The sequence below is a fragment of the Tursiops truncatus genome, chromosome 1 (genome assembly GCF_011762595.2).
Source record: "Tursiops truncatus isolate mTurTru1 chromosome 1, mTurTru1.mat.Y, whole genome shotgun sequence".
Classification (NCBI taxonomy): domain Eukaryota; kingdom Metazoa; phylum Chordata; class Mammalia; order Artiodactyla; family Delphinidae; genus Tursiops; species Tursiops truncatus.
Genome location: NC_047034.1, coordinates 86489619 through 86512480, shown reverse-complemented (window position 1 = coordinate 86512480; position 22862 = coordinate 86489619). Strand labels below are relative to the sequence as shown.

At 38.0% G+C, this 22862-nt stretch overlaps 2 protein-coding genes across 15 annotated transcripts in view; one reads left to right on the top strand and one right to left on the bottom strand.

Moving 5' to 3' along the window:
* Positions 1-53: 53 nt before the first annotated feature.
* On the bottom strand, positions 54-22704 carry DRAM2 (DNA damage regulated autophagy modulator 2). Of its 12 annotated transcripts, none has more exons than XM_019919708.3 (12): positions 22570-22704; positions 22119-22254; positions 21875-21920; positions 21372-21497; positions 20354-20417; positions 15317-15461; positions 11658-11725; positions 9649-9788; positions 3170-3347; positions 2574-2656; positions 1498-1590; positions 54-989 (listed from the first exon to the last, which is right to left on the bottom strand). In XM_019919708.3, the coding sequence occupies exons 6-12, from the start codon at positions 15445-15447 to the stop codon at positions 882-884; spliced, it is 801 nt and encodes a 266-aa protein (XP_019775267.1). In that variant the 5' UTR covers positions 15448-15461; positions 20354-20417; positions 21372-21497; positions 21875-21920; positions 22119-22254; positions 22570-22704; the 3' UTR covers positions 54-881. The 12 variants fall into 12 exon arrangements, with proteins under 12 accessions (XP_019775267.1, XP_019775268.1, XP_019775266.1 ...); XM_019919709.3 differs by having other exon boundaries at positions 21372-21494; XM_019919707.3 differs by lacking the exon at positions 21875-21920.
* The window catches only part of CEPT1 (choline/ethanolamine phosphotransferase 1), a 36451-nt gene continuing 35856 nt past the window's right edge, over positions 22268-22862 (top strand). The window contains exon 1 of one of the 3 annotated variants that reach the window (XM_019919704.3): positions 22268-22287. The gene's annotated coding sequence lies outside the window, so the exon portion shown is untranslated. Of the gene's footprint in view, positions 22288-22677; positions 22835-22862 lie in introns of those variants that run through there. The other 2 variants (XM_019919703.3, XM_004328752.4) reach the window with 2 other exon arrangements.

The following is a 22862-nucleotide window of genomic DNA, read 5'->3' as shown; positions in this document are numbered from 1 at the left end:
CTGCTTTTTCAAGTAATTATAATTTGCTATAAATGAAAATCTTCACTCTTGAGTGCAGTTTGAGGTGACTTTTATTTTAATTATACTTACTGTTATTCACAAACTTCTCAGACTTGTGTAGGAACACTAACCATTGTCTTATGCAAAACACAACTGGAGTAAATTTACCTATAGCTACTTTTCTCATTCATTAGTAATTAAAATCTCATATCAGAGACTAAGCTTCATAAAACTATCACAAGCATGTGTATACACCAGTTAGCATACTATCTGGCCTTGTGGCAGGAATCAAATCAATATCTACAGAATCTCTTGTGCAAAGCTTAAGCAATAAAAGTGCTCACATGAATTCAGGTCTGCTTCCCTTTAAAGTTGGATTCCAGACGAAATAAATTTTATAAAGGCTATAAGAAATGTATTAATATGGTAAAACTATTACTTCAAAACCCAATTTTAAAGGAGCTGTTGAGCACTGCTGATTATTTGGGGTCCTGAAACATAAATCACATAAGTGCTCCAAACAAAATATGATTTGTAATGTTTTTTAAAATGTGAAAAGCTGGATTTTGCAGACTGCTTGGTGCACTTCTGGTTGTTTCTCTTAAAAAAGTAGAAAAAAATCTACAATTTTGTAGTCCTTTGGTTTTATTTTCTGGGATAAAAAAGTATAGGCATAAATGTTTTTTCACGGTCCTCTTGAAGATATCCTTTAAAACAACACCAAATGGCTTAATTCATGTCTCTTGATTATCAGGATTCTTTGATATCACTGTCAGCCTTGATTAACTGGTTGAAAATATCAGAGCAGAATAAGTAACTTTCATGAATATTTCCCCAATCCCTGAGAATCATAATCACCATAGGTATATTTTGTCCTTTCATCATACATCTCTGGAAAGTAGCCGTGTTCGTTCATTGTTAATAGGGCAAGGAGCAGTGTCATAGAGGGTTAATCCATGTAAAGTGGCTTCTACCCGTAAAGAAATTTTCTGGAACAGAAAAGAACATTACATACAGAAGTTTGCTCCTTAAAGACAGATCACACGTTCAATATTTTCTGAGGAATACCTTTTGGGATTAGGAATGTAAATCAATTCTAATGAGTAACAAGAGAGAGACAGCTGTTGTACTGCTGTAGTACCAACAGAAATGGGAAAAATAAGCTTCTTTCCTCAGAAGTTCCTTGGTGTTCTTTGGTTTCTATGAGGAATCGGTAAAACTAAATGTTGAGGATGGCCTATGTAAATGTAGGCAGAGCTGATAAAAGTTCTCTGAATTTCTGCAAATTCAGTTGTTTTACAACCCTATTTTCAAGACTGGACCTTGCTAACAAAACACTATTTCTCGAAACACAGAAACAATTCACCTGAGAAGTTCCTCTTCCAGCATCACTGCTTAAGAAGTTAATTTTCGAAAAGGCAAGAGTTGCTATAGAAAGCTTTCTTATTCCACCTGAAGGAGGTTTGACTGCATAAATCTAATTCTACATTTCCTTACCTGAAAATCACGAATGTAAGTCAGGAAAAAACCGAAGAAGGAAAGTGACATAGACCATTCTGCTGCAGTAGTGATCATGTGAAGCACATAACCCTTAAGTGACAACAAAAAAAGAATAATTCTATGAAATTTCATTCAAATGATCTATAATTTTTCTCAAATAAAAAACCTGTAATATTTATAAACCAATCTGCGTTCTGAATATCAACCCCTGATTTATTTAACATATCTCTAGAATTAAAGGCAGACATTAGAAATAGTCCTAAATGATCTATCATAGTTTCATCCACAGCAAGTAAAATTTTCATTTGAATAACTAAGACAGGAGAACTTCTACTCTACAAACAAGAAGTTACTACCTTTCCCAAAGCCACGAGTCATTAAATGCCACTAAAAAAAGTTTAAGTAAACGATGCTCATGATAAACTTAGTGCTATTTTTTGAGCATTAAATAATATATGGATTCTAATTAGGAGAGCCTAGTAAATTATTTCATTTAGTCATTCTCACAAACATGTCCTATCTAGGGCTGATTCTTTAAAAATAATTTAAAATAAAATGCCACCTGAGTGGTTTGTGAAAACAGATGGACTCATTTTATTACCTATTCAAGTATATGTCCCACCTCGCTTTTTCTCAGTATCAGAGATGCTATGTCCATTCAGATATCCACTATATTGGAACCCAAATGCAGAGTGCATAATAATAAACTTCCAGATAACAAAAAGTAGGAAAAGAAATTTTTTTCAATTCAGAAAACAAGTATTCTACTAATAAAAGGTTTCAGTCAGGTATACTGCATACTATATCCACCTTTAGAGGAGTCAATTTCTGAGAAAACTCTTTGCCATCACAATTCTCTTCAGATTTTGAAAATGTTCACAGACCACAAAGTGACAGGAGAATGTGGATGGTTCTACATAAACTCTGTCATTTATAGAAAATAATCCTAAGACATCACTGATTCTTCTACTGAAAAACTTTTATTGTTAGTAGTGAAATGACAAATACATCAAAATCAACCAAAACAGTCATCTTTACTATAAAACTAAGTTTTATAGACTCTCAGTTCTTACTTTGTCCTCAGGATTCCAATGGAGTTTCTGTACTATATCAGCACCAAAACTGCCACTGTACAAAAGTGATGAACAAGTCAGCACTGTAAAAAAAAGTAAGTCAAGGAAGAATCTCAGGGAAGACCTGTAAGTTTAATTTAAAACAAAACAAAAATCTCTTTAAAGATATAAAAGGATTACACATACATTTGTTTCCAAGGTCCAAACCCATTTCTTGAAGACATCATGTTACATGGCAGTAGTAAAATTTAAAATGTGCCCAGAAGATTACTATGATGCATAGTCAATCCCTCTTTGCTCAATAATTCATTAGTTCTATCATAAGCTTTTGCTACATAATTGTTCTCAAGGAGGGTACTAACTAATCCTTCCTGTCTTTGAAGTAAGTATGATTAGGCTAGACATTATCTTTGTTTCTAGCTCAGTCACTAGGTCCCATGTAAATATTTGAATTTCACGTTTCAAATTCTTTGATTTAGGGTTTACTAAACCCAAGAATATCACCCACAAAAGGCCTACTTACAATATGCCAACAATGTTCACTTAAGTTTTGTTATTCAATTCCAAGTGTAGCCACATTCTACAGCAAAGGATACTGCTAAATGCACTTACTCCACACCAGATAACCAACAGTAGTCTGATCCAGAAGACTTGTTTGCCGTGAATTTTGGGCTGCATTTGGTAGGAAAGGATAGTCTGAACAAACATGTATAATGAGCCCATGCCAAAGGTGAGCACAGCTCCACATACATGTACAGCAAAAAAGGTGGTTTTCTGAGAAGTAAAAGGAAGAAATAAGTAAATAAAAGAAACCCCAAACGCATCGACAACACAATATTTAAAAGCACAAGCCCAGCGATTTCAATAGGACATTCACTGAGTGGAAAAGCTCTGCAGATTCTACAAATTATTTCCTGAAGTAATTTTCCCTCAGTACTCAGCATAAACCTGAGAATTACAGTAATCCATATTACTTCATATGCTACTACTGAAAACATGATAGTATTTATTCATTTACACATTAAATAATAAACTTTAGAAATAAGTAAATTCCATAGTATACTAAATGGTGATATGGGTTATAGAAAGAGTAGAACAAGTTAAAGAAGACTAGGATGCTTGGGAATGCAGGGGGTAGGGAGTCTCAACTTAAACCTAATTAAAATCTAAATGCAATTTAAAGGCTCAACAAATTAAAACATCCCCCCTTGTCTCTAGTTTGATTGGTTTTGATAAATTATACAATGAGGGATTACCATAAATTGTAGTTATCTTCTCCTTTACCTTACTCTTTGTTTTCACTTTTTAATTAATTTTTTTCCTTTGCCTTACTCTTATCAGTATCCATTTACATTTTACTCTATATGTCCCTGTTTAAAAGTGATGACAGTAGTTCACCAAAAATTCTACTATCAAAGGCCTTTGGTTGAACTGTATTTTTCTAAACTGATGCTGTCTGTATGTCATTTGCTTGAGAAGGTACTATGCAGCACTTGGTAAAGAGGGTATGACGAAGGTAACAGGAGAAGAGAGGTTAGGTTAGGGGTTGGTTCCCTCCTTCTACAATCAACTGTGCTAATTCACATAGAGTCCACTTTTTTAGTTGAAGGTACAAGAAGTTTCTAGTATAAAGAAATAAAAGGTTATAAAGCAGAAACTAACACACCATTGTAAAGCAATTATTCCCCAATAAAGATGTTAAAAAAAAAAAAAAGAAAGAAAAGGTAACAATTTATTTGCCAATGGCATTGGTTTCCTTTTGGAGAGAGAAAGTGCTACTTCAATAAGGTCTTCAATAAGGTGTTTTAACTGGCAATAAGTTATGAAAATTGGGAAGGGAAAAAAAGTCATTGTTACTACCACTCTGGGTAACAAAGAAAAAAAAAACATTCAGCACCCATAAAACATAATACAAAATGGTAATATCTTCTTGGTTCATGTGAATTTACCTATATATGTAGATATATGGATAAAGGCTGCAAAAATGAAACTGACTATTTTAGGGCTAAGAGCAAGAATATGGGTGAATTTTTCTCCATAAAAATATTCTCGCATATATTTGTCGACTGAAGAGAAAAAAAAAACACAACCTAAAAGTTGAGAATTATATTTTATTTGGCAGACTTTCTGAAGACTTCAAGCCCAAGAGGCAGCCTCTCACACGGCTCTAAGGGACTGCTTCAAGACAAAAGGGAGGAGCCAGGACATATAGGAGTTTTACAACAAAGAAAATTACTGTTAATTGAAGAAAACCAGGTATCTCAAATTAATTTTGTGCTTTTCTGTTTGGGAAGATGCAAGAGTCGGGGCTCACTGAAATCATTCCATTGATAAGCACCTTAGCTGTCTAGGGCCAGTATCCAGCCCCATCCTGAGTCCCCTCAGGGTGTACCGTTGGTGGGTGGCTGCACGCCACCCATCTGTCTCCATCCTGAGTTTCCTCAGGGCTCGCTGCCCGGGTGGCTGTAGTGGCTTGATGGCTGCAATACCCTTTGTTTACGGAAATGGCAGGCAATGTTTTTCATTCATATATTGATGAAGCTAAATACAGATACAGCCTGACCAATGCCCACATGTGATCAGTACACAGTTCCATCAACAAAATCCTGTAGTTAAAAAGAAAAATAAAGAATGGAGAGCATTTACTACTGTATTTTTATAATCAAAAGAGAGGTATATAAAACTGGTTTTAACTGGCCAGCACTTCTGCTTAATCCACTCAATTTTGTCATTTTAGAGACTAGGAAAACAGCAAAAGATCTTGAAACGGGCAAGAGATTATTCTTTCAATGGAATACTAGAGCCTCTGGGAATGGTTCTACAGAAGTGTGAATTTCACTTGTCTTTGATTAGGCTATTTTGCAGAGAGAACTTGTGCAATGATGGATATTATGTGTATAGACAAAAGTTAACTTATTGAAAATGCATAATAACACAAATAATCCGTATGAATAGAAATGCATATTGTGTCCTATTGAATGAAATTGACTATCACTCTGTGAATAATGACCAGTTTTGCTAGCTTTGCATCTATCTGTAAATTCATTTGAGCATTCCTTATCTGACTATAAATGTGTGGTACTTTGATTTCTCTTTTGAAGTGGTTTGTATTACCTACTATTCCTCTCATTAGTAAATTAAATCCAATCTTTGACATGTACAAAAGTCACGATTTTATCTTCTTTAAAAATATATCATTTAACAAAGACAAAAATGTATTCTTTGACAAAGACAGAGAAATTACAGAGATATGTGTGGTCAGGGGCAAATGTTTGCTATAGAACTTAAAAACTATGTATTGAGTGGCCTGTAATCTTCACCTAAAAGCAGTTAACGAAATTTAAGAACTAATCTTTATTCCTTCCAAAGTCTCCATGAGGATAAATTTTCTAGGAAGGGAGAATGCCATGTGACAACAGAGGCATAAATTATAGAGTTATGTTACCACAAGCCAAGAAATGCCAAGAATTATTAGAAGCTGGGAGAGAGAAATGGAATAGATTCTCCCTCTGAGCCCCCAAAAGGGAACCAACCCTACCAACACCTTGATATCAGATTTCTGGCCTCCTGAACTCTGAGAGAATAGATTTCTGTTATTTTTAAGCCACCCAAATTGTAGTATTTTGTTATGACAGCCCTAGAAAATTAACATCGATTTCTGCCTAGTTATCCCTTTCAAGTTTCCTTGAGGATGAATATCCTAGTGCCAACTAAAGAATGTCGCTCGCCATCTGGCCCTACAAGGATTGAGTCATTAGCCACGGTAGTCACTGACCTTCAACATACTCTGGAAGGAGCTCAGGGCAGAGATCAGGAATGAGGCACTCTGCTCTGTGGAAACTGGCAGAACAGGCCTTCAGAGACAGTTAGATGTTTTCAGGAGACAATTTTATGAACCCAATTTCTTGCTTCTTCCCATACTTAGAAAAGCACTAAGATCATTAACTAAGATATCTGTGCCTTGTGACTAGCAGAGACCTTCTACTGAGATGTGTGTTTGATAGCACGTACCTTTTCTCCAATAACACATATATGCTGACCTCCCCCCTTAACCTCTTTGGAGCAGTCTCTCAGAGCTATCTCAGAGGCTGCCTCCGGGCTATCATCCTCAGTAAGTCCCCAGATAAAACTGCAACTCACATCCCTCACGTTGTACGTTTTTATTTCAGTAGACATTAGGAAGGGAAATATTCCTAGGCACTGAGGACACATATTTGTTTTGCTGCATGTTTTTTTTCTTGTGGCTGTGAGGCTTGCAGGATCTTAGTTCCCCGACCAGGGACTGAACCCGGGCCCTCAGTAGTGAAAGTGCGGAGTCCTAACCACTGGGTCACCAGGGAAGTCCCTTGCTGCGTGTTTTTATACACACTTGTTTTCAAAGAAATTAAATACGTATTTTTTTAAGTCAGAGTTTTTGTGCTAAGTACTATGTTAGGTGCTGGATATACAATGGTGAACAAAACCACTGAGCTATAATTAGTGGAAATATATCAACTAAAAATTTTTTAAATAAATCTAAAAAATATAGATAAAGAATTAGACTATAAGAAAGTGCTGCACAGAATTAGTTTCCAGAGGCCTGGAGAACATAAAGAAAGAAAACCTGAAATATATAGGAGGAAATCTATTGACAAAAAAAGACTTCCCTGAGGAAATATAGTCTGCCTACATCTATTTAGGCTTGCGGCTGTGGAATGTGCAACAGAAGAAACAATGTATGAAACAGAGTAAACCGGTCTTATTTAAGGAACACAGAAAGACCCCGTGTTATGTACAATATTAGGAGGGGAATGATGTAGAATGAGGCCAGACAGGTAGAAAGTAGCCAGATCACAAAAGACCTTTGAGTTAATTAAGCAGTTTGGCAGTTTAACAAATTATTTTTTGCTCTCTTGATTCTATCTCTTTTCATGTGACCTTGGACCTGTGAGCTTTAAACAGCGGTACAAGGAAACAGAATGAGGTGTACATATATTTCCAAAAGATTACTTTGGCTGAGGCATCAAATTAAAGGGATGTAACAGTGAATGCAGAGGAACTATTAGGGAGGCTAGGGCAGTAATCCAGAGGAGAGGTGATGAAATCTAAACTGGTTGAGAAGGAGATGGCAGAGACAATAGAAATGAAAATGGAGAGAAGCAGATGTTTTCAAGAAATATTTCAGAGATAAAACCAACAAGTCCCTACTTTAAAACAAAGTTCTTGCCTCTCTTCCAAGTTAAGCTCTCTAACTGTAAACCATTTATAGACCTGGTTTGTGTACAATTTTTCCATATATGAATCAACTAGAGTTTGTCTCTGCAAGAGAGAAGTGGGGACAGGAGAAAGAGACAATGCATTCACCACTTTAAATAAGCAGTGAAAGTTTACATTAGAAAGGAAGGAAGGAGAACTGTTTGATATGTAGGTAATGCTACAGGGTCTGCTTATAAATAGGGTCCAGCAATAATTTGCAATGGGTGCTATTAGGAACTGCCATTGGAATTTACTGGACTGTGTAAAAAAGTATCAGTTACTAACAGGAGTAGTATGCTATATGTGGAGGTCACTTTGGAATCCATTTTTACCATACAGTCATGAGAGATATTGTTAAACTGATCAAGGGATAACTGGAGCAAAGAATCACTATCCATATACTAAAAACCTCCAAATGCATTTTTTAAACACTGAGCTATACAAACTGATTAGGGAAGGCAGGACCCTATTTGTGGTAGACAGCTAGCTAGCTGTCCACAAAAGTTTTTGTGTCCCTTCCACAGTATAGAGTTGCCCTGGGAACTGATGCCCAGCAAGATTACCTTTCCCAGCCCCTCTTACATCTAGCAAAAAGGAATGCCAGTGGAATGATGCGAGTCACTGCCAGGTCCAAGTTTCTAAGAAGTAGGGGTGAATTGTGCATGTTCTCTTTGTTTCAGGCAGCTAGATGCAGAAGACCACAGAGTTTTAGGGAATTGCAGGGCCCAAAGATGGACAGTGTCTGGGCCTTAAATCACTGTGGGAGGAAGGCCATCTATCAACCAAAAATACCTGCACTGGATGCATGTATGTAAGAAATAAACTTCAATTGTGCTGTATGTGTATGGCTGATTCATTTTGTTGTGCAGTGGTGGCTAACACAACATTATAAAGCAACCATACTCCAATAAAAATTAAACAAACTTCAATTGTGTTAAGCCACTGAAATTTTGGACTTCGTTATAGCGGCAAGCATTACCCTAATATCCACTTGGATTATACTTATAGAGTTTACTAGTATTAACCATTACTAAAAAACTGAAAAATAGGAGTACTCAATCAGAAGCATTATAGGAATGGAGAACTTTGAATAAAAAAGAGAGATGGAATATGCCTTTATACATGTATTTGTATGATGAGGGTGTGTTTGTATGTCTGAATAGCTACTAGATGTCGAAACAGGTTACCAAATGTATAGATTGAAACTCTAAAGACTGCAGGGATTAATAAAAAAAGCACCATATGCTTAGGATGCAGCTGGTATTACCAAAGACTCCTCTGAAAGAATGTCAGTAGAAAGGAACGTGGAGACTTTACAAATATTTGCTGAAGGCTGACTGCTACCTTAACATAAAGAATTCCCTGAGAAAAAAACTGGAAAAGCTATAGCTCCTCCCTTGACTTCCTCATTTAAGTGGCTGGGCACCTAGGGATGCAGGCAATAAACAGGAACATCTAAACAAGAATATAAAAGAGGTAAATGAGTGTGACTTGTTAGGCATAATAAAAAAAGAGTTTAAGTCTGTAATTGTGTCACTTATAATTTATGTCAATTCTCTCTGGTCTTGGAGTAATTTCCAACTAAGTAGTAATAAAGAATCTAGTAAGTAAAGAGTCCTGAGGATCTTTAAAAAGTTATAATAATTTGTATTTGTTCAGAAGATTACTGAGAATGAATTTTTCTAATTTCTAAGAGGGTCAAGTAATTTAAAGGCAGTGGATTCCATTTTGTTAAGGCAAAAAACAATAACTACATGTAACTGAATCTTTCAGGTTTTCTTTCTTAGCATGTATTTTTATGTACTTCAGGAAAATACCTGTGCTGAGCTAAAACACAAACCTGGAAGTTTGCCACAATAGAAAGTCCTAAACAACTCAGTAATCCAAGTACAAGCCCAGCCTTGTTTAATTTGATGATACGACTCTCTTCAGGATTCAGAGCATGAACTTGCTTATAACGAACATAAATGGTCGCAATGCCTGGGAAGAGATAATCGGAAAAACAACAAAGTAATAAATAACTAAGGAATAAAGTTGCCAATAAAGAGCTCACAAAGGTCACTGCTATCCAGAAACATAGAGTTTCCTTTTAAAGCTAATCTGATAGAAGAAAAAACAATAAAAAAACAAACAAACAAAAAAACGGCTGTAGATTTTAAAGAACTTTTAAAGTTGCACTGTGAAACTACTGCTACCTCTGTGTGACTGAGCAAGTCGTTTGCCTCCCATAGCCCTCATATTAAAAATATTTAGGAAAGGGCTTCCCTGGCGGCACAGTGGTTAAGAATCTGCCTGCCAATGCAGGGGACACAGGTTGGAGCCCTGGTCTGGGAAGATCCCACATGCCACGGAGCAACTAAGCCTGTGCGCCACAACTACCAAGCCTGTGCTCTAGAACCCACGAGCCACAACTACTGAGCCAGCATGCCACAACTACTGAAGCCCGTGCACCTAGAGCCCATGCTCCTCAGCAAGAGAAGCCACCGCAATGAGAAGCCCGCGTACCAAAACGAAGAGTAGCCTCCGCTCGCCGCAACTAGAGAAAGCCCACGCACAGCAACGAAGACCCAATGCAGCCAAAAATAAATAAATAAATTTATTTATTTATTTTTAAAAAAATTACCAAAAATTTAAGAAATTAAGTTTGATGTTTTCTGAAAATCTCTAGAAATAAATTTTACATAAAACACAAAATATTCTATATGATTAGCATTAAAATATAAAGTAATTAGTTCTAGAACACATATAAAATGAAAGGCAAAAAACACCGAAGGATTATTTGCCTTGCTCCCATTTCATTTTATTTCAAATTACTACAACTTGGCTCAATCAGATATAGCAGTCAGTTACACAGAAAAATAAAACCCACTTGACTGTCCTTATTGTTTAAGAATCATTTTTTTAACTTCAATGTTTTACCTGACCAAATAATAAACATCATATGGAAACATGCAAATATTTTAAACAATCACGACTGATGGAAGAAGTATTATTTTAGTAAACCATTAATAAAAAAATTGGTTCAGGGACTTCCCTGGTGGCGCAGTGGTTAAGAATGCACCTGCCAATGCAGGGGACACGGGTTCCATCCCTGGTCCGGGAAGATCTCACATTCCGTGGAGCAACTAAGCCTGTGTGCCACAAATATGGAGCCTGAGTGCCACAGCTACTGAAGCCCATGTGCCTCAAGCCCAGGCTCTGCAACAAGAGCAGCCACAGCAGTGAGAAGCCCGTGCACCGCAACAAAGAGTAGCCCCCACTAGCCGCAACTAGAGAAAGCCCACATGCAGCAACGAAGATCTAACACAGCCAAAAATAAATTAATTAATTAATTAATTTCAAAAAAATAATGAACAGGAATGTAAAATACTGTAGTAGAACTCAATTTCTTTGGCATTAGAATATCACTCAAAAATCAAAACACGGTTCCACAGCTATTCTCAAACTTCTGAAGTGTTTATCATAAAGGAATTTTGTTGGGGTCAGCTGTGGTCAGTGTGTTTACAGCTCTTTGTCCTTTATTGGTTGCTTAAGAAATCCACTTAGGGCCTCAAGGAATATTTGGTTATACTTTACAACTTCTATAAGCAAGTATATTTGGTTATACTTTACAAGTTCTATTTCTATAGTAGTCAAATAGCCTTATAGGTATTTTTAAAAGATTTCCATAATTTAGCATTTCTAGAAATTATTTTTACTTTAAAAGAAACATATCTGTGATCAATGATTTAGTGATAACATTCCTTCAATTGTAACCAGAAAGTAAAATAAATAACCCAACAGTGTTGAAAGAAGAAAAGGGCAATTCAGCTATTAATTTTGATTGTTAAAACCACTCTCACTACTTACATAAAACTGCAGCAATATTTAACATTGCCCCAAACAAGCATTTTTCTGGAGCTACTGTACCAGTGTCACTGAAAGAAAAAAAAAAAAAAGGTATGAGGATTTCTCATATTAGATTTAGTATACACATGTATTTCTTCTAAGGGATAAGAAACAAAAGGGGTTATTTCAAATCCTTTATCTTTTTATAAATCTATGAGCTCAACTCTTACATAATGTTATAATAAGAACATGATAATTTGAGCTCGCAATAATTGCCTTGTTCACCTTTTTCTTATATCACTTAAGGTTATTTCTTTTTCATATAATAGAAATCACTATGAATTGATAAAAAAGCTATCCTTATTTATGTTAAGGCTGCATTATTAACTTACATCAGTCAGGTGGCACGTTTACCTGTCTCATCTGAATATTCTCTAAACACCAAAGGACCTTTCATGATTCTTTTGGCATCTGTTATTCTCGCCTATAATTCAATTAACACCTAATGGTTTCCTGATTAATTTTAAAAAATATTTATCAAGCACCTACCAGCATTGTCAGACAGCATTTTAGGGACAGGAACACAGTGGTAAGTACAAGAGACCAAGCCCTTACCCTTCTAGAGATTCCACTCAAGACAGCCTTGCTGACTCACACAGCTCTCAGTCCAGACTTCTATTAAAATCACAGATGACGCTCTGCTGCAATATGTCTGTTACATGCCTGTCTTTCAGCGCAGGGTGAAATGCATAGATCCTGATTAATAGTCCACCATTTACTACTAACTGGGGAACCTTGAGAACATCCTTTTATATACCTAAGATGGTTCCCTATCTGTGAAATGGGGCTATCAATTCCCTCCCAGCCTCATCAGATCAACATGAGGAAACAAAACTGTGGTCGTGCATGTGAAGTGTCTAGCACAGCAGCAGACACACAAGAGACACCCAGTAAATGTTAGTTCCTTCCCCTTCTCTCAAACTACTGAAAAGATTAACAAGACAAACTCTTTAGCCTCAAATTGAAGTACTATAGGAAAGAGGTAAGAAGGATCTCAATTCAGACAATGTAATGGGAATAAAAAAGAAATGGAAAGTCATATCCGCTAAGGAATCAATAAGATTTGGCGAACATTTGGATTAGGTTTAGGAAAAGTAAAGCATCAAATATGAATTCTAAGGATTGCTCCTTCCCACTCTAAAATGTTTCTTCAGACACAAAAGATTTTGTTACTCTTTGATCACTTTCAGGGAGTGCGGATTACGTTTCGTTGTTGTCGTTCCTTCTACCTTTCAAGTTTTCAAGAATAATGCATATGTATTATTCTTATAATCAGAAAAAAATCCATAATTTTAACAGTCATATTCCAAATGATGCTCCTGTTTTGGATTACCCCATAAGTAAATAACAGCACGCACTTCCAAGATGGCTGGCTAAGTGTGCTCTGGATCGGAATGACAAACTGGCCTATAAGTGAAAACACCCATCAGCATCGCACTTCAACCCAGGAGTCATCAAACTATTTTGATCACACACCGTCCAAAAAAAAATTGTCTGATCATCATTATATGTTATTTATCATATTATTATACATATACTAAATATAAGTTTCAATAGTTTTTTTTTTTTTTGGCCGCACCGAGTGGCTTGTGGGATTTTAGTTCCCTGACCAGGAATTGAACTCAGGCCCTCAGCAGTGAGAGTGTGGAGTCCTAACCACTAGACTGTCAGGGAATTCCCAAATGTAAGTTTAAATATTTTGAAATCAAAAATACATAGAAGTTCTAAAAAATTCTTCTTATACCCCAGTGGCTAGTCTCATGCACCCTACTTGAGCATTCACTACTTGAACTAAGAGAACACCTGAAGCACACTTGCAGTGGAATTGTCTTTGAATTGTGAATTGTCTTTGAAGTGAAATTTATATTTGGTTATGTCTTTTGGGGACTTTAATAATTAAGCCTTTTAGGTAGGGTCTATGAACTGAAAGGAATTCTGCAGAGTATCTAGTCTAACTCAACCACTGAATTTAAATATATTAGAATGTTGGAGAAAGTTCCCCGAGCAACAATACTAAGTTCATTTGCAAAAAAGTTAAAAGGTAGAAGGACAGAGACAGAAAAGGAAGTGCCTGGGGTCATATCGATCAGAGAATCACATGCAGTACCATTAGAGAACTGAAAGTGAAAAAGAACTCAAACAGACAAGTTCTCTAAGGGGAAATAAAAATGCTGAAGGACGCTCAGGAATATGTATGCTCTCCTGGAGTTACTAAAGAATGAACTGGCTCCTTAAGCTGCATGTCCCTCTAGCAGAGTGGCAAACAGAGGTAACTACTTATCAAAATTATTCCTAGAACTGGAAACTTAAATTCTAAAATACCTTTGGATTTTGTAAATCTTCCCAAAGTGGACTCAATTTGTTGGTGTCCTTTGTGCTACGCCATACCGTAGTGGTAACAACAAATGTAATGGCAATGCCCTGACCTCTTCTTGACATTTAAAAAAGATAAATTTAGCCTTTTGGTTTATCATCCTTTAAAAGTTCACTATTTTCTGGGTTGGAAAGGTTATTTTTCAGAAGGTAAACAAATAAATAAATGAAACAACTACAACAAAACAAACCAAACTCTGGAAGGAAATCAACCAAACCATTAATCGCCTCTGGAAGGGCAGGAACTAGAGGGAGGCTGGAAGAGTCTTTCATTTTTTATTTTTATAATCACTCTAATAGTGTTTAAAATTTGTTATAATAAGCACATATTGCCTTTATAATTGGGGGGGGAAAGAGGGTTATGGACATAGCACATGCAATTGAGTACCCATACTTACATCATGAGTAGTTTTGAAATTTCAAAACTATTATCAATAAATTTAGATACTTAATGTGTCAGAAAGATCTAGGCAACATGTCATAGATCAGCTCGGTGCTTTGTGACCGCCTGGAGGGGTGGGATAGGGAGGGTGGGAGGGAGGGAGATGCAAAAGGGAAGAGATATGGGAACATATGTATATGTATAACTGATTCACTTTGTTATAAAGCAGAAACTAACACACCATTGTAAAGCAATTATACTCCAATAAAGATGTTAAAAAAAAAAAAAAGAGTAAGAGCACAGTCTCTAGAATCAAATGGCCCAGTCAAACTGAATCTTGGTTCCATTAATTACTGAGTCATGTGCCCTTGGACAAACAACTTAATCTCCCTGGACCTTATTTCCTCCTCTACCAACTGGGGGTAATAGTCCCTGCCTCAAAGGGTGGCTGTAAGGATTCAATTATTTAAGACCTGAAGAATGCTTAGAACATTACCTTGTACACAGTAAGTGGATCAATTAATGTTTGTCATTATCATTATTTTTTAATATTATTATCGTTGCTCTAGCATTTTTTAATGGTAAGGGGAGAATAATTCCAATTCTGTCTTCTGAGACCTCCAATAGTTATTTGGAAGACAAGGCACTGAGGTGTCATAATTCACTAAATGAACCTTAGCCCTCTGTCTCCACATTTCTCTATCACATAGAAAGAGCCAAATACAACTTCCTTTTTATGTCCCTTTCACTGTTGTAATATCAAACATAAAAGTTGAATTTTAAAATGTTAAAATTGAATGTTGGGTTCAATGTTCAAATATGAATGAGACATACCATTCTCCATAAAAGAATACATTTCACTGACCTGATATAAGGCAAAACAGGGTCAACATGGTGAAGTGTTATAGCAGTGATATATGAAAATATGAAAGCAGCAGCCGTCCAAATTACAAGGGCTGAAGGAAGGAAACTGAGGCCTTGCTGAAACCACCACATCTCAAACACGTCTCCTGAAGCAGAGAAAAACAAATTAGAAAAGATTATTCACACGTATTTCATCTATTCTGCTTTAGCCATCCCATCCCACAACCTTGTACTTATCATCCTCAGCTGTTTCACTTCTCATCAGCCCCCACACCATCTACTGACACCTGCTCTCCTTCAGCTTCTCAGTTAATGGAACCAAGATTCACCCACTTGCCATATCTAGACACTATCTTTCTCCCCCATCTTCCCACACACAACCAAGTACCAAGGACTGTTTATTCCACCTCCTAAATTTCCTCAAATCTACTCGTTCTCCCCATCTTCACTGCCACTACCCTACTTAAACCACCATCATTTCTTGACCAGATAATTATTATAACCACCTAGACTTGACTTTAAAAATCAGAATGAGCCTTCTAATTCTAAAATACCAACCTGACCACCTTATTCTCCTCCAAAGAACCTTTTAGTGCCTCCCCTATGCCCTTATAAATTGTCCTTCCTCCTTAACATGTCTATAAGGTCTTTTTGTTGTCCAATCTCTACTTAACCTTTCTGTATTCCTCTCCCACCAGTTCTGTCTGCTCCTAGTTCTTTGCCCTAGCTATCATCATCTTCATCATCATTACAAAAGCAAACACAGTGTTTACTGTGTCAGCAAGGCTACTAAACACCTTAAATACATGATCTCGTTTACTCCTCACAACAGAATTACAGAGGTTAAGAGAACTGCCCAAGGTCATAGGGCTGCAGTAGAGACAGGACTCAAACTCAGGCAGTTCCAGTCTAACACCAATCACCATGCTATACTGCCGCAGCAAACTTCTTTCAGATCGTCAAGTGTGTCATGCCCTCTTGCGCACCTTTGAAACTTGGTGCACGTTGTTTTGCCTGGATGACTAGACTACTATGGTGTCACCCCTCCTGCCCCACTACCACCAGTTAACTGCTATACATTTTCAAGCCTCAGCTCTTCTAGCTTCAGCTGAGTGTACCTGCTTTGCTCCCAACAGCAGGCTCACTTTCCCAACCAGGTCATTCATCACACTTAACTGTTACTCGCTTGTTTGGTTCTATCTTCCTCAATAAACTTGAAAGGGCCTACATATACACATACCACTTATCACCATTTTCTCCCTTAAATTCCAGACTGACGATGTTAGTAAGTAATAAGAGGTCAATAATATGAATTAGAAAATATTAATGTATTTGCATGCACTTAATTAAAAAGAATAAATACAGAAATATTTTCAAATTATAAGAAATTACTCCTACGCATGTGAAAATAATTTCGTATTTGGAGGAGTATTTTTTCATAGTGTGATGGACTGAAATTTAGTATTTCCCAAGGACTCTGTAAAAACTTACAATTCTAATCTCCACAATCCTCCAATATGCTCAGCTTCCTCATCTCAGACTGACCTTCCAGATAATAAAACCTCAGCCATTTTTGACTTGTACTTGTCATTTACTCTGATCATCTGACTTGCTGCTAAAATATGTACATTTAAATCTTGCCAAATAAGTTTCTTTTCCTTTATCCCTAAAGTCACCATTATAAACTTGATTTGAGTAATTTCCTGTCTGAATTGTCATAATCTCCTCTTTTCTGTTTTTTTTTTTCCTGTCAGCCCTTAACATTCCATCAATTTTACTCTTCTGTTTAGCTAATCATGAGTTCCTTGCCAAGTTCCTATAGGACTTTCCCCAACATAAGTTTCTGGGACAATAATTCTCAATTTCAATAAATTTTGATTAACTTCTAAAATCTTTCATGTTTCTCCTTTCATCTCTTTAAATGTTATTTTGTTTTTTGTTGTTGTTGTTTTTGTTTTTGCGGTATGCGGGCCTCTCACTGTTGTGGCCTCTCCTGTTGCGGAGCACAGGCTGCGCAGATGCGCAGGCTCAGCGGTCATGGCTCACGGGCCCAGCCGTTCCGCAGCATGTGGGATCTTCCCGGACCGGGGCACGAACCCGTGTCCCCTGCATCGGCAGGTGGACTCTCAACCACTGTGCCACCAGGGAAGCCCTGTTTCTGATAAATTCGATTCTAAAATCTTTAGGAGTCTAGTTCCGTATTTGTTGGTTCTGCCAGCCCTTGTACATGTGTTTTTCTGTTTTTGACTATGAGCTCCTGTTTGGATGATCTTAACTGGGAGTATTCTAAGAGGCTTAGATTAAGGGTGAATCATTCCAGGGAGGGTCTGTATTTACTTTTGCCAAGCACTCTGGCACATTACGAACCTGGGCCGACTTTTAATTTCTTGGCTTCCAGGTTTTTTAGACCATGTAGATAAGTAAATTTGAACCATGAATCTGAGTGATGACAGGCCCTGTAGTTTCAAGTTCTTATGTGGTATCTTTATTCCCCCACCTGGAGCTGTGGTGAAAATGAACAAATTTCTTAGTGATCCCCCTTTGCCAGGAAGGAGGTATTTTTCCTAGCCCACCTTTCGTTGAGTGTATAGATTTTTGAGCGTCCTGGCTGATTTGGGGGGAGGTGGTTCTCCAAGGCCATGAGTTGTACAATTTCAAGTAGAAATATTTACATTTTACTTTTTACGAAAAAGTCATCCCCTGACACACAGGCATCATCTACACAAACTGTATCATGTGAATAGTGTCTCTGGAAGTTGTACACCTGGGAGGTCAAAGGGGTATGAATTCTATCTCTCTACCTTGGGTGGTGAGCAGGGGGAGCTTATCATTTACCTTTGATTGTACTTTATTTCAAAGGCCCCAAAAGAGACACACTACTGGTTTACTACTCTGGTGTCAGCTCTCTTCGACTTTTTAGTCCTGAGAATGTTTCTTTCCTACGTGAACTGCTATGCATTTACAAGGCTAATATATTCAGCATTTCGGTGTTTTGGCAAAAGGGATTTTCAAAACATTTTGTCCACCCCATTGCTAGAAGTATGACCTCTTTTTTTTAAAACAAACAAACAAACAAACACTACAACTCCCAGAATTCTGTGGGTAGCATTAGTCTCAGGTATGTTGGAAGGAATGGTCCCAGCCAGGTTCCAGAGTAGTAGATAATGTCAGAGAAGACAGTAGGAGTGGTAGAGATAGATGTCGGAGGATTTCACTGGAGGGACAAGTAGGCGATGGTTCATTTCAAAGTTGGGGGAAAGCACTGTCTTCCTCTAGGGAGAATGGGAGAGCCTATTTTATTTTATTTTACTTTTTTTGGCCACCCCACACAGCTCACGGGGATCTCAGTTCCCCGACCAGGGATTGAACCTGGCCACTGCAGTGAAAGCCGGGTATTCTAACCATGAGGCAACCAGGGAATTCCCACATGACCTCTTCCTTTAATTGTTTTTTCATGTCCAAATCCTTCCTATTCTTCAAAATCAAGCTGAAATACCATCTTCCACACACAACCTTCCCTAATCCCTTTGCATCTGGAAATAAACACCCCTTCCTCTGAGAACATTTGATTTGCACATCTCTTACAGCTCATTATCTTCTAGAGTATAAAAGTTTGGGAGGGTGTCTGAAGTGGATAAAATCCTTGGTGAGGGATTTCACTTCTCTGCCCAAGCAGAGAAGAGGGCCTTGCTCATAAAAATTACTCAATAACCCAAACCAAATTCTCGTAAACCCCAAAAAGGTTCATTATTTTTCCATTTCAGTTAACAGTACAGGAGATCCCCGACTTAACGACAGTTCAACTTAGAATTTTTCCACTTTATGATGATGCAAAAGCAATAAACATTCAATCGAAACCTTACTTTGAATTTTGACCTTTTCCCAGGCTAATGATATGCAGTACAATATTCTTGTGACAGCGAGATGCAGCTCCCAGGCAGACACAAAAATCACAAGGGTAAACAACCGATACACTTACCACCATTCTGTACCCAGACAACCATTCTGCTTTTCACTTTCAGTACAGAATTCAATAAATTACATGAGATATTCAGCACCTTATTATAAAATGGGCTTTGTATTAGATGATTTTGCCCAATTGTAGACTAATGTGTTTTGAGCAAGTTTAAGGTGGGCTAGGCTAAGCTACCAGGTTCCTGTAGGTTATATGTATTAAATGCATTTTCAACTTATGATGTTTTCAGCGTACAATGGGTTTATTGAGACATAATCCCATTGTAAGTGGAGGAAGATCTGTTCGTACTACCGTTTTTCCAGGCTATCCAGATTCTAAGGCCTCAGAGTAACCTTAGGTTTTCTCATCCAAAGCCCTCACATGTTGTCACTAAATGGCATTTCTACCTTCAGTCATTGGCAACCATTCTTCTTCCTAGTTGCCAGTGTAAACACTCAAATCAGATTCTCAATTCTCTTGGCCTATTTTTTTCTTCCCATCCACCCATTCTATGTGCACTGCCAAATTAACAGTCCTAAAACATTTTTCTGCTCAAAAACGTTTTTTTAAATAAAATTGTGCAAACTTGGGCAAACTTCATTAATTTCTCTGAACCAGTTTCTCCTTTGAAAAATGGCAATAATATTATTGGTAAAAGCTGCACTGTCTAATATAGTCACCACTAGCCACATGTGGCTATTTAAATTAAAATTTCAATTGATTAAAATAAAATAAAATTTAAAATTTCAGTTCCTCAGTTGTACGAGACACATTTCAAGTGCTCAAAAGCCACAGGTGTCTAGTGGCTACCATATAGGATGGTGAAAATATGGTACATTTCCATCATCGTGGAAAAGTTCTATTGGACTAAGCTGGATAATTATTGCAGGAATTACACTGACATAGCACAAGTAAAGAACCTAAACACATTGCTGATACCGGTAACTTTCAGTAAATGGTCTAAAATAATACCCGCTTCAGAGAGGTTTATTCAAGAACTAAATAAGATAATATATATAAAGATGCCCTCATAGGTGGTCAATAAATGTTTGTTCCTCTTTTAGAATGTAAAAGACAAATTACCTGTTTTACAAGTTCTCAAAATACCAGTCTTCAAATCTGCCCAAAACTGCACCTTTTGTAAATCCTGAAATCCACACACAAAGAAAATAGAGGTTGTTTCGACCCACAGGCTTTTAAAACATGTAAAATTTCAAGTCAATGCACCAATATTGTTCATGGATAGAACACTATGCTATAGTATTATTAACGTTTTCTCTTTTTCTTTAAAGAGTTGACACTTGTGTATTTTATAATGATGTACCATCTGGAATTAAATAATATTTTAAATTTGGGATATCAATTTCTCATCCTTTCTCACATTAGACATCTTTCGCTGATCTCAAAAAGGATAAAATAAAATGAAAAACACTGAGTTCCTTCCCACAGAAGGAAAGACAATAATGAGGAAAGAATGATAGCTTATTATTAAGCCAAATAAAGCACTGACTAGTCCCTGTGATGCAATGGAAAGAACACAGCTGTAAGATCAGATTTATCTAAGTGCAAATCCTAGCTTTATCACATCCCAGCTGTATGATTTCTGGCAAGTTACTTAGCTTCTCTGAGTTTCAGTATTCTGATTTGTAAGGTAGCTCTGTTCCTTAGAGTAGTACAGAGTAAGCATACAATATAATAATGAAAGGTGATTTGTACAACCACAATTAGCCACAGGGATGGGGAATGACAACACTTCATTCTTTGTATATGTGAATCATCTTGGATTCCTATCTCCTTAGGCTTTGAGGGTTCTAGTTATCTAAACTGACAATTTAGAGGAAAAGCAGGGCTTGAAATAGTTTACCAGTTTGCTAAGGACTACTGAGAAATTTAAGTGCACCGACTAGGTGAGGAAGACTACTATTGCCTATGTATCATCACACTGGAAAGCTGGAAGCTTGGCTGGCTAACTGCCAGCCAAGCAAAATTAGAATTTTAATGGTTAACAATTTAAGAAACTTTTCAAGATACTTGAAAATATGCAGGAATAACCTTCATATAGTAGTGAAAGTGTTTAACAAAATGTTCTTGCATCTCTCACCTATCTCTGCTTTCCTTGAAGATCCGTGAATCAGAACTGCAGTTGCAATTTTTGAATTTCACCAATATTTAAATGCCACCAGTGAAAAGATGAATTCCTTACGCTGTCTCCTCTAAGTGGTGACTGCTTAGGAACAATAAAAAAGTAAATTCTGGATATTCCAAGTGAAGAAATAAAGCCCTAGGTACACAGAATCATGCCCAATGCAAAGCATAATAGTAAATGGTTATTTTTCTAAACTCTAATTTGGCCTTCTAACAAATGTAATATTCTCGTAACGGTTAAAAATTAAATAGTCTAGAAAATTAAGTAACTGTTTTACAAGTTGGATCAAATGTTACAGGGAGAGAAGTCGGGGAGAATCTGAGGATGCACGGCAAATTAGAGCTGCATTTGGGTACTGATTTACAAATTTAAATTGGGAGAACTAGGAAAATGTGGTGTTTTGTAAATGTATCCTAATGTAAGCACGGTTGTGAGGATACAAAGGACCAGCCATTTACCTTTCTGTATTGGGCTTCCCGCGACAAAACTCCGCGTAGACTTGAGCTTCGAGTAAACACAAGGTCACCACGTACCTCAATTGCAAACCTTTCTCCCCCTTCTCCCCCCAACCCCGCAAAAAGGAATCTGAGCCCAGGAGTGACAAAGGGAATGCATACTCAACCACTGTGTTTCGTGGGACTGGGGCTAAGGTTCTCGGTAACCGCTTAAAACAAATAAAACCAAAGAATTATTTACACTCACCGCTGCCTTCTTCCGGAAGCGCGAAGCACTCGGACGAAGAGCTGGATTAACGCGTTGTTTGGTGCCGGGAAAAGATGCGAGAGGCAGACAGAGCTCGGTCGGGTTTGGGGCAAACGGGTCGCGGAGAGGAGGGGAGCTGGGGGGAGAGAGCAAGAACCCGGACGTAAAGGTGAGTAGCGGAGACCTGAGCCCAGCCTGCACCCCCTCCCGCCCCCCCCTCCCCAAGGCCCCCTCGCAGCCCGCCTGCGGCTCTGGCCAGCACCTGGTCCCTCTCCCGCGCGTCGCACAGCGTAGTCTTTGGAGGCAGGGCGAGCTGGCACGCGACTCGCGCGTCCACCGCGGGGGTGGAGAGCTCCCGGCAGCGTCCGCTTCCCTACTCGCCCGATTCCATTCTCTGATACACACCCCTTAGTGGGAACTAGGGCCGGTCCTCATCCCCTTTTTGGCCTACCTTGCTTGGATGTCCCTGCCTGTACGGACTGCCGGCTCCGGAGGCTGCCGGCAGGACAGAGGCCCAGAAGCGCGCACCCGAGCAGCTAAGCCGGCCCTGGGGCGCGCTCACCACTGGGGGTGCGCGCTCGCACCGCCTCCTGTTCCGACCCTATATCCCTTTACGGCAATCGCGAAAGTGTCGTGAATGTGCTGCCGCGGATCAGAGTCACTCAGTCGGCTGGAGGCGGAGGTCTGTTTCCAGGGGTGTGCTTTTGGGGGCCGGGGTAAGGCTGCGGGGCTCGGTCTTTGGAA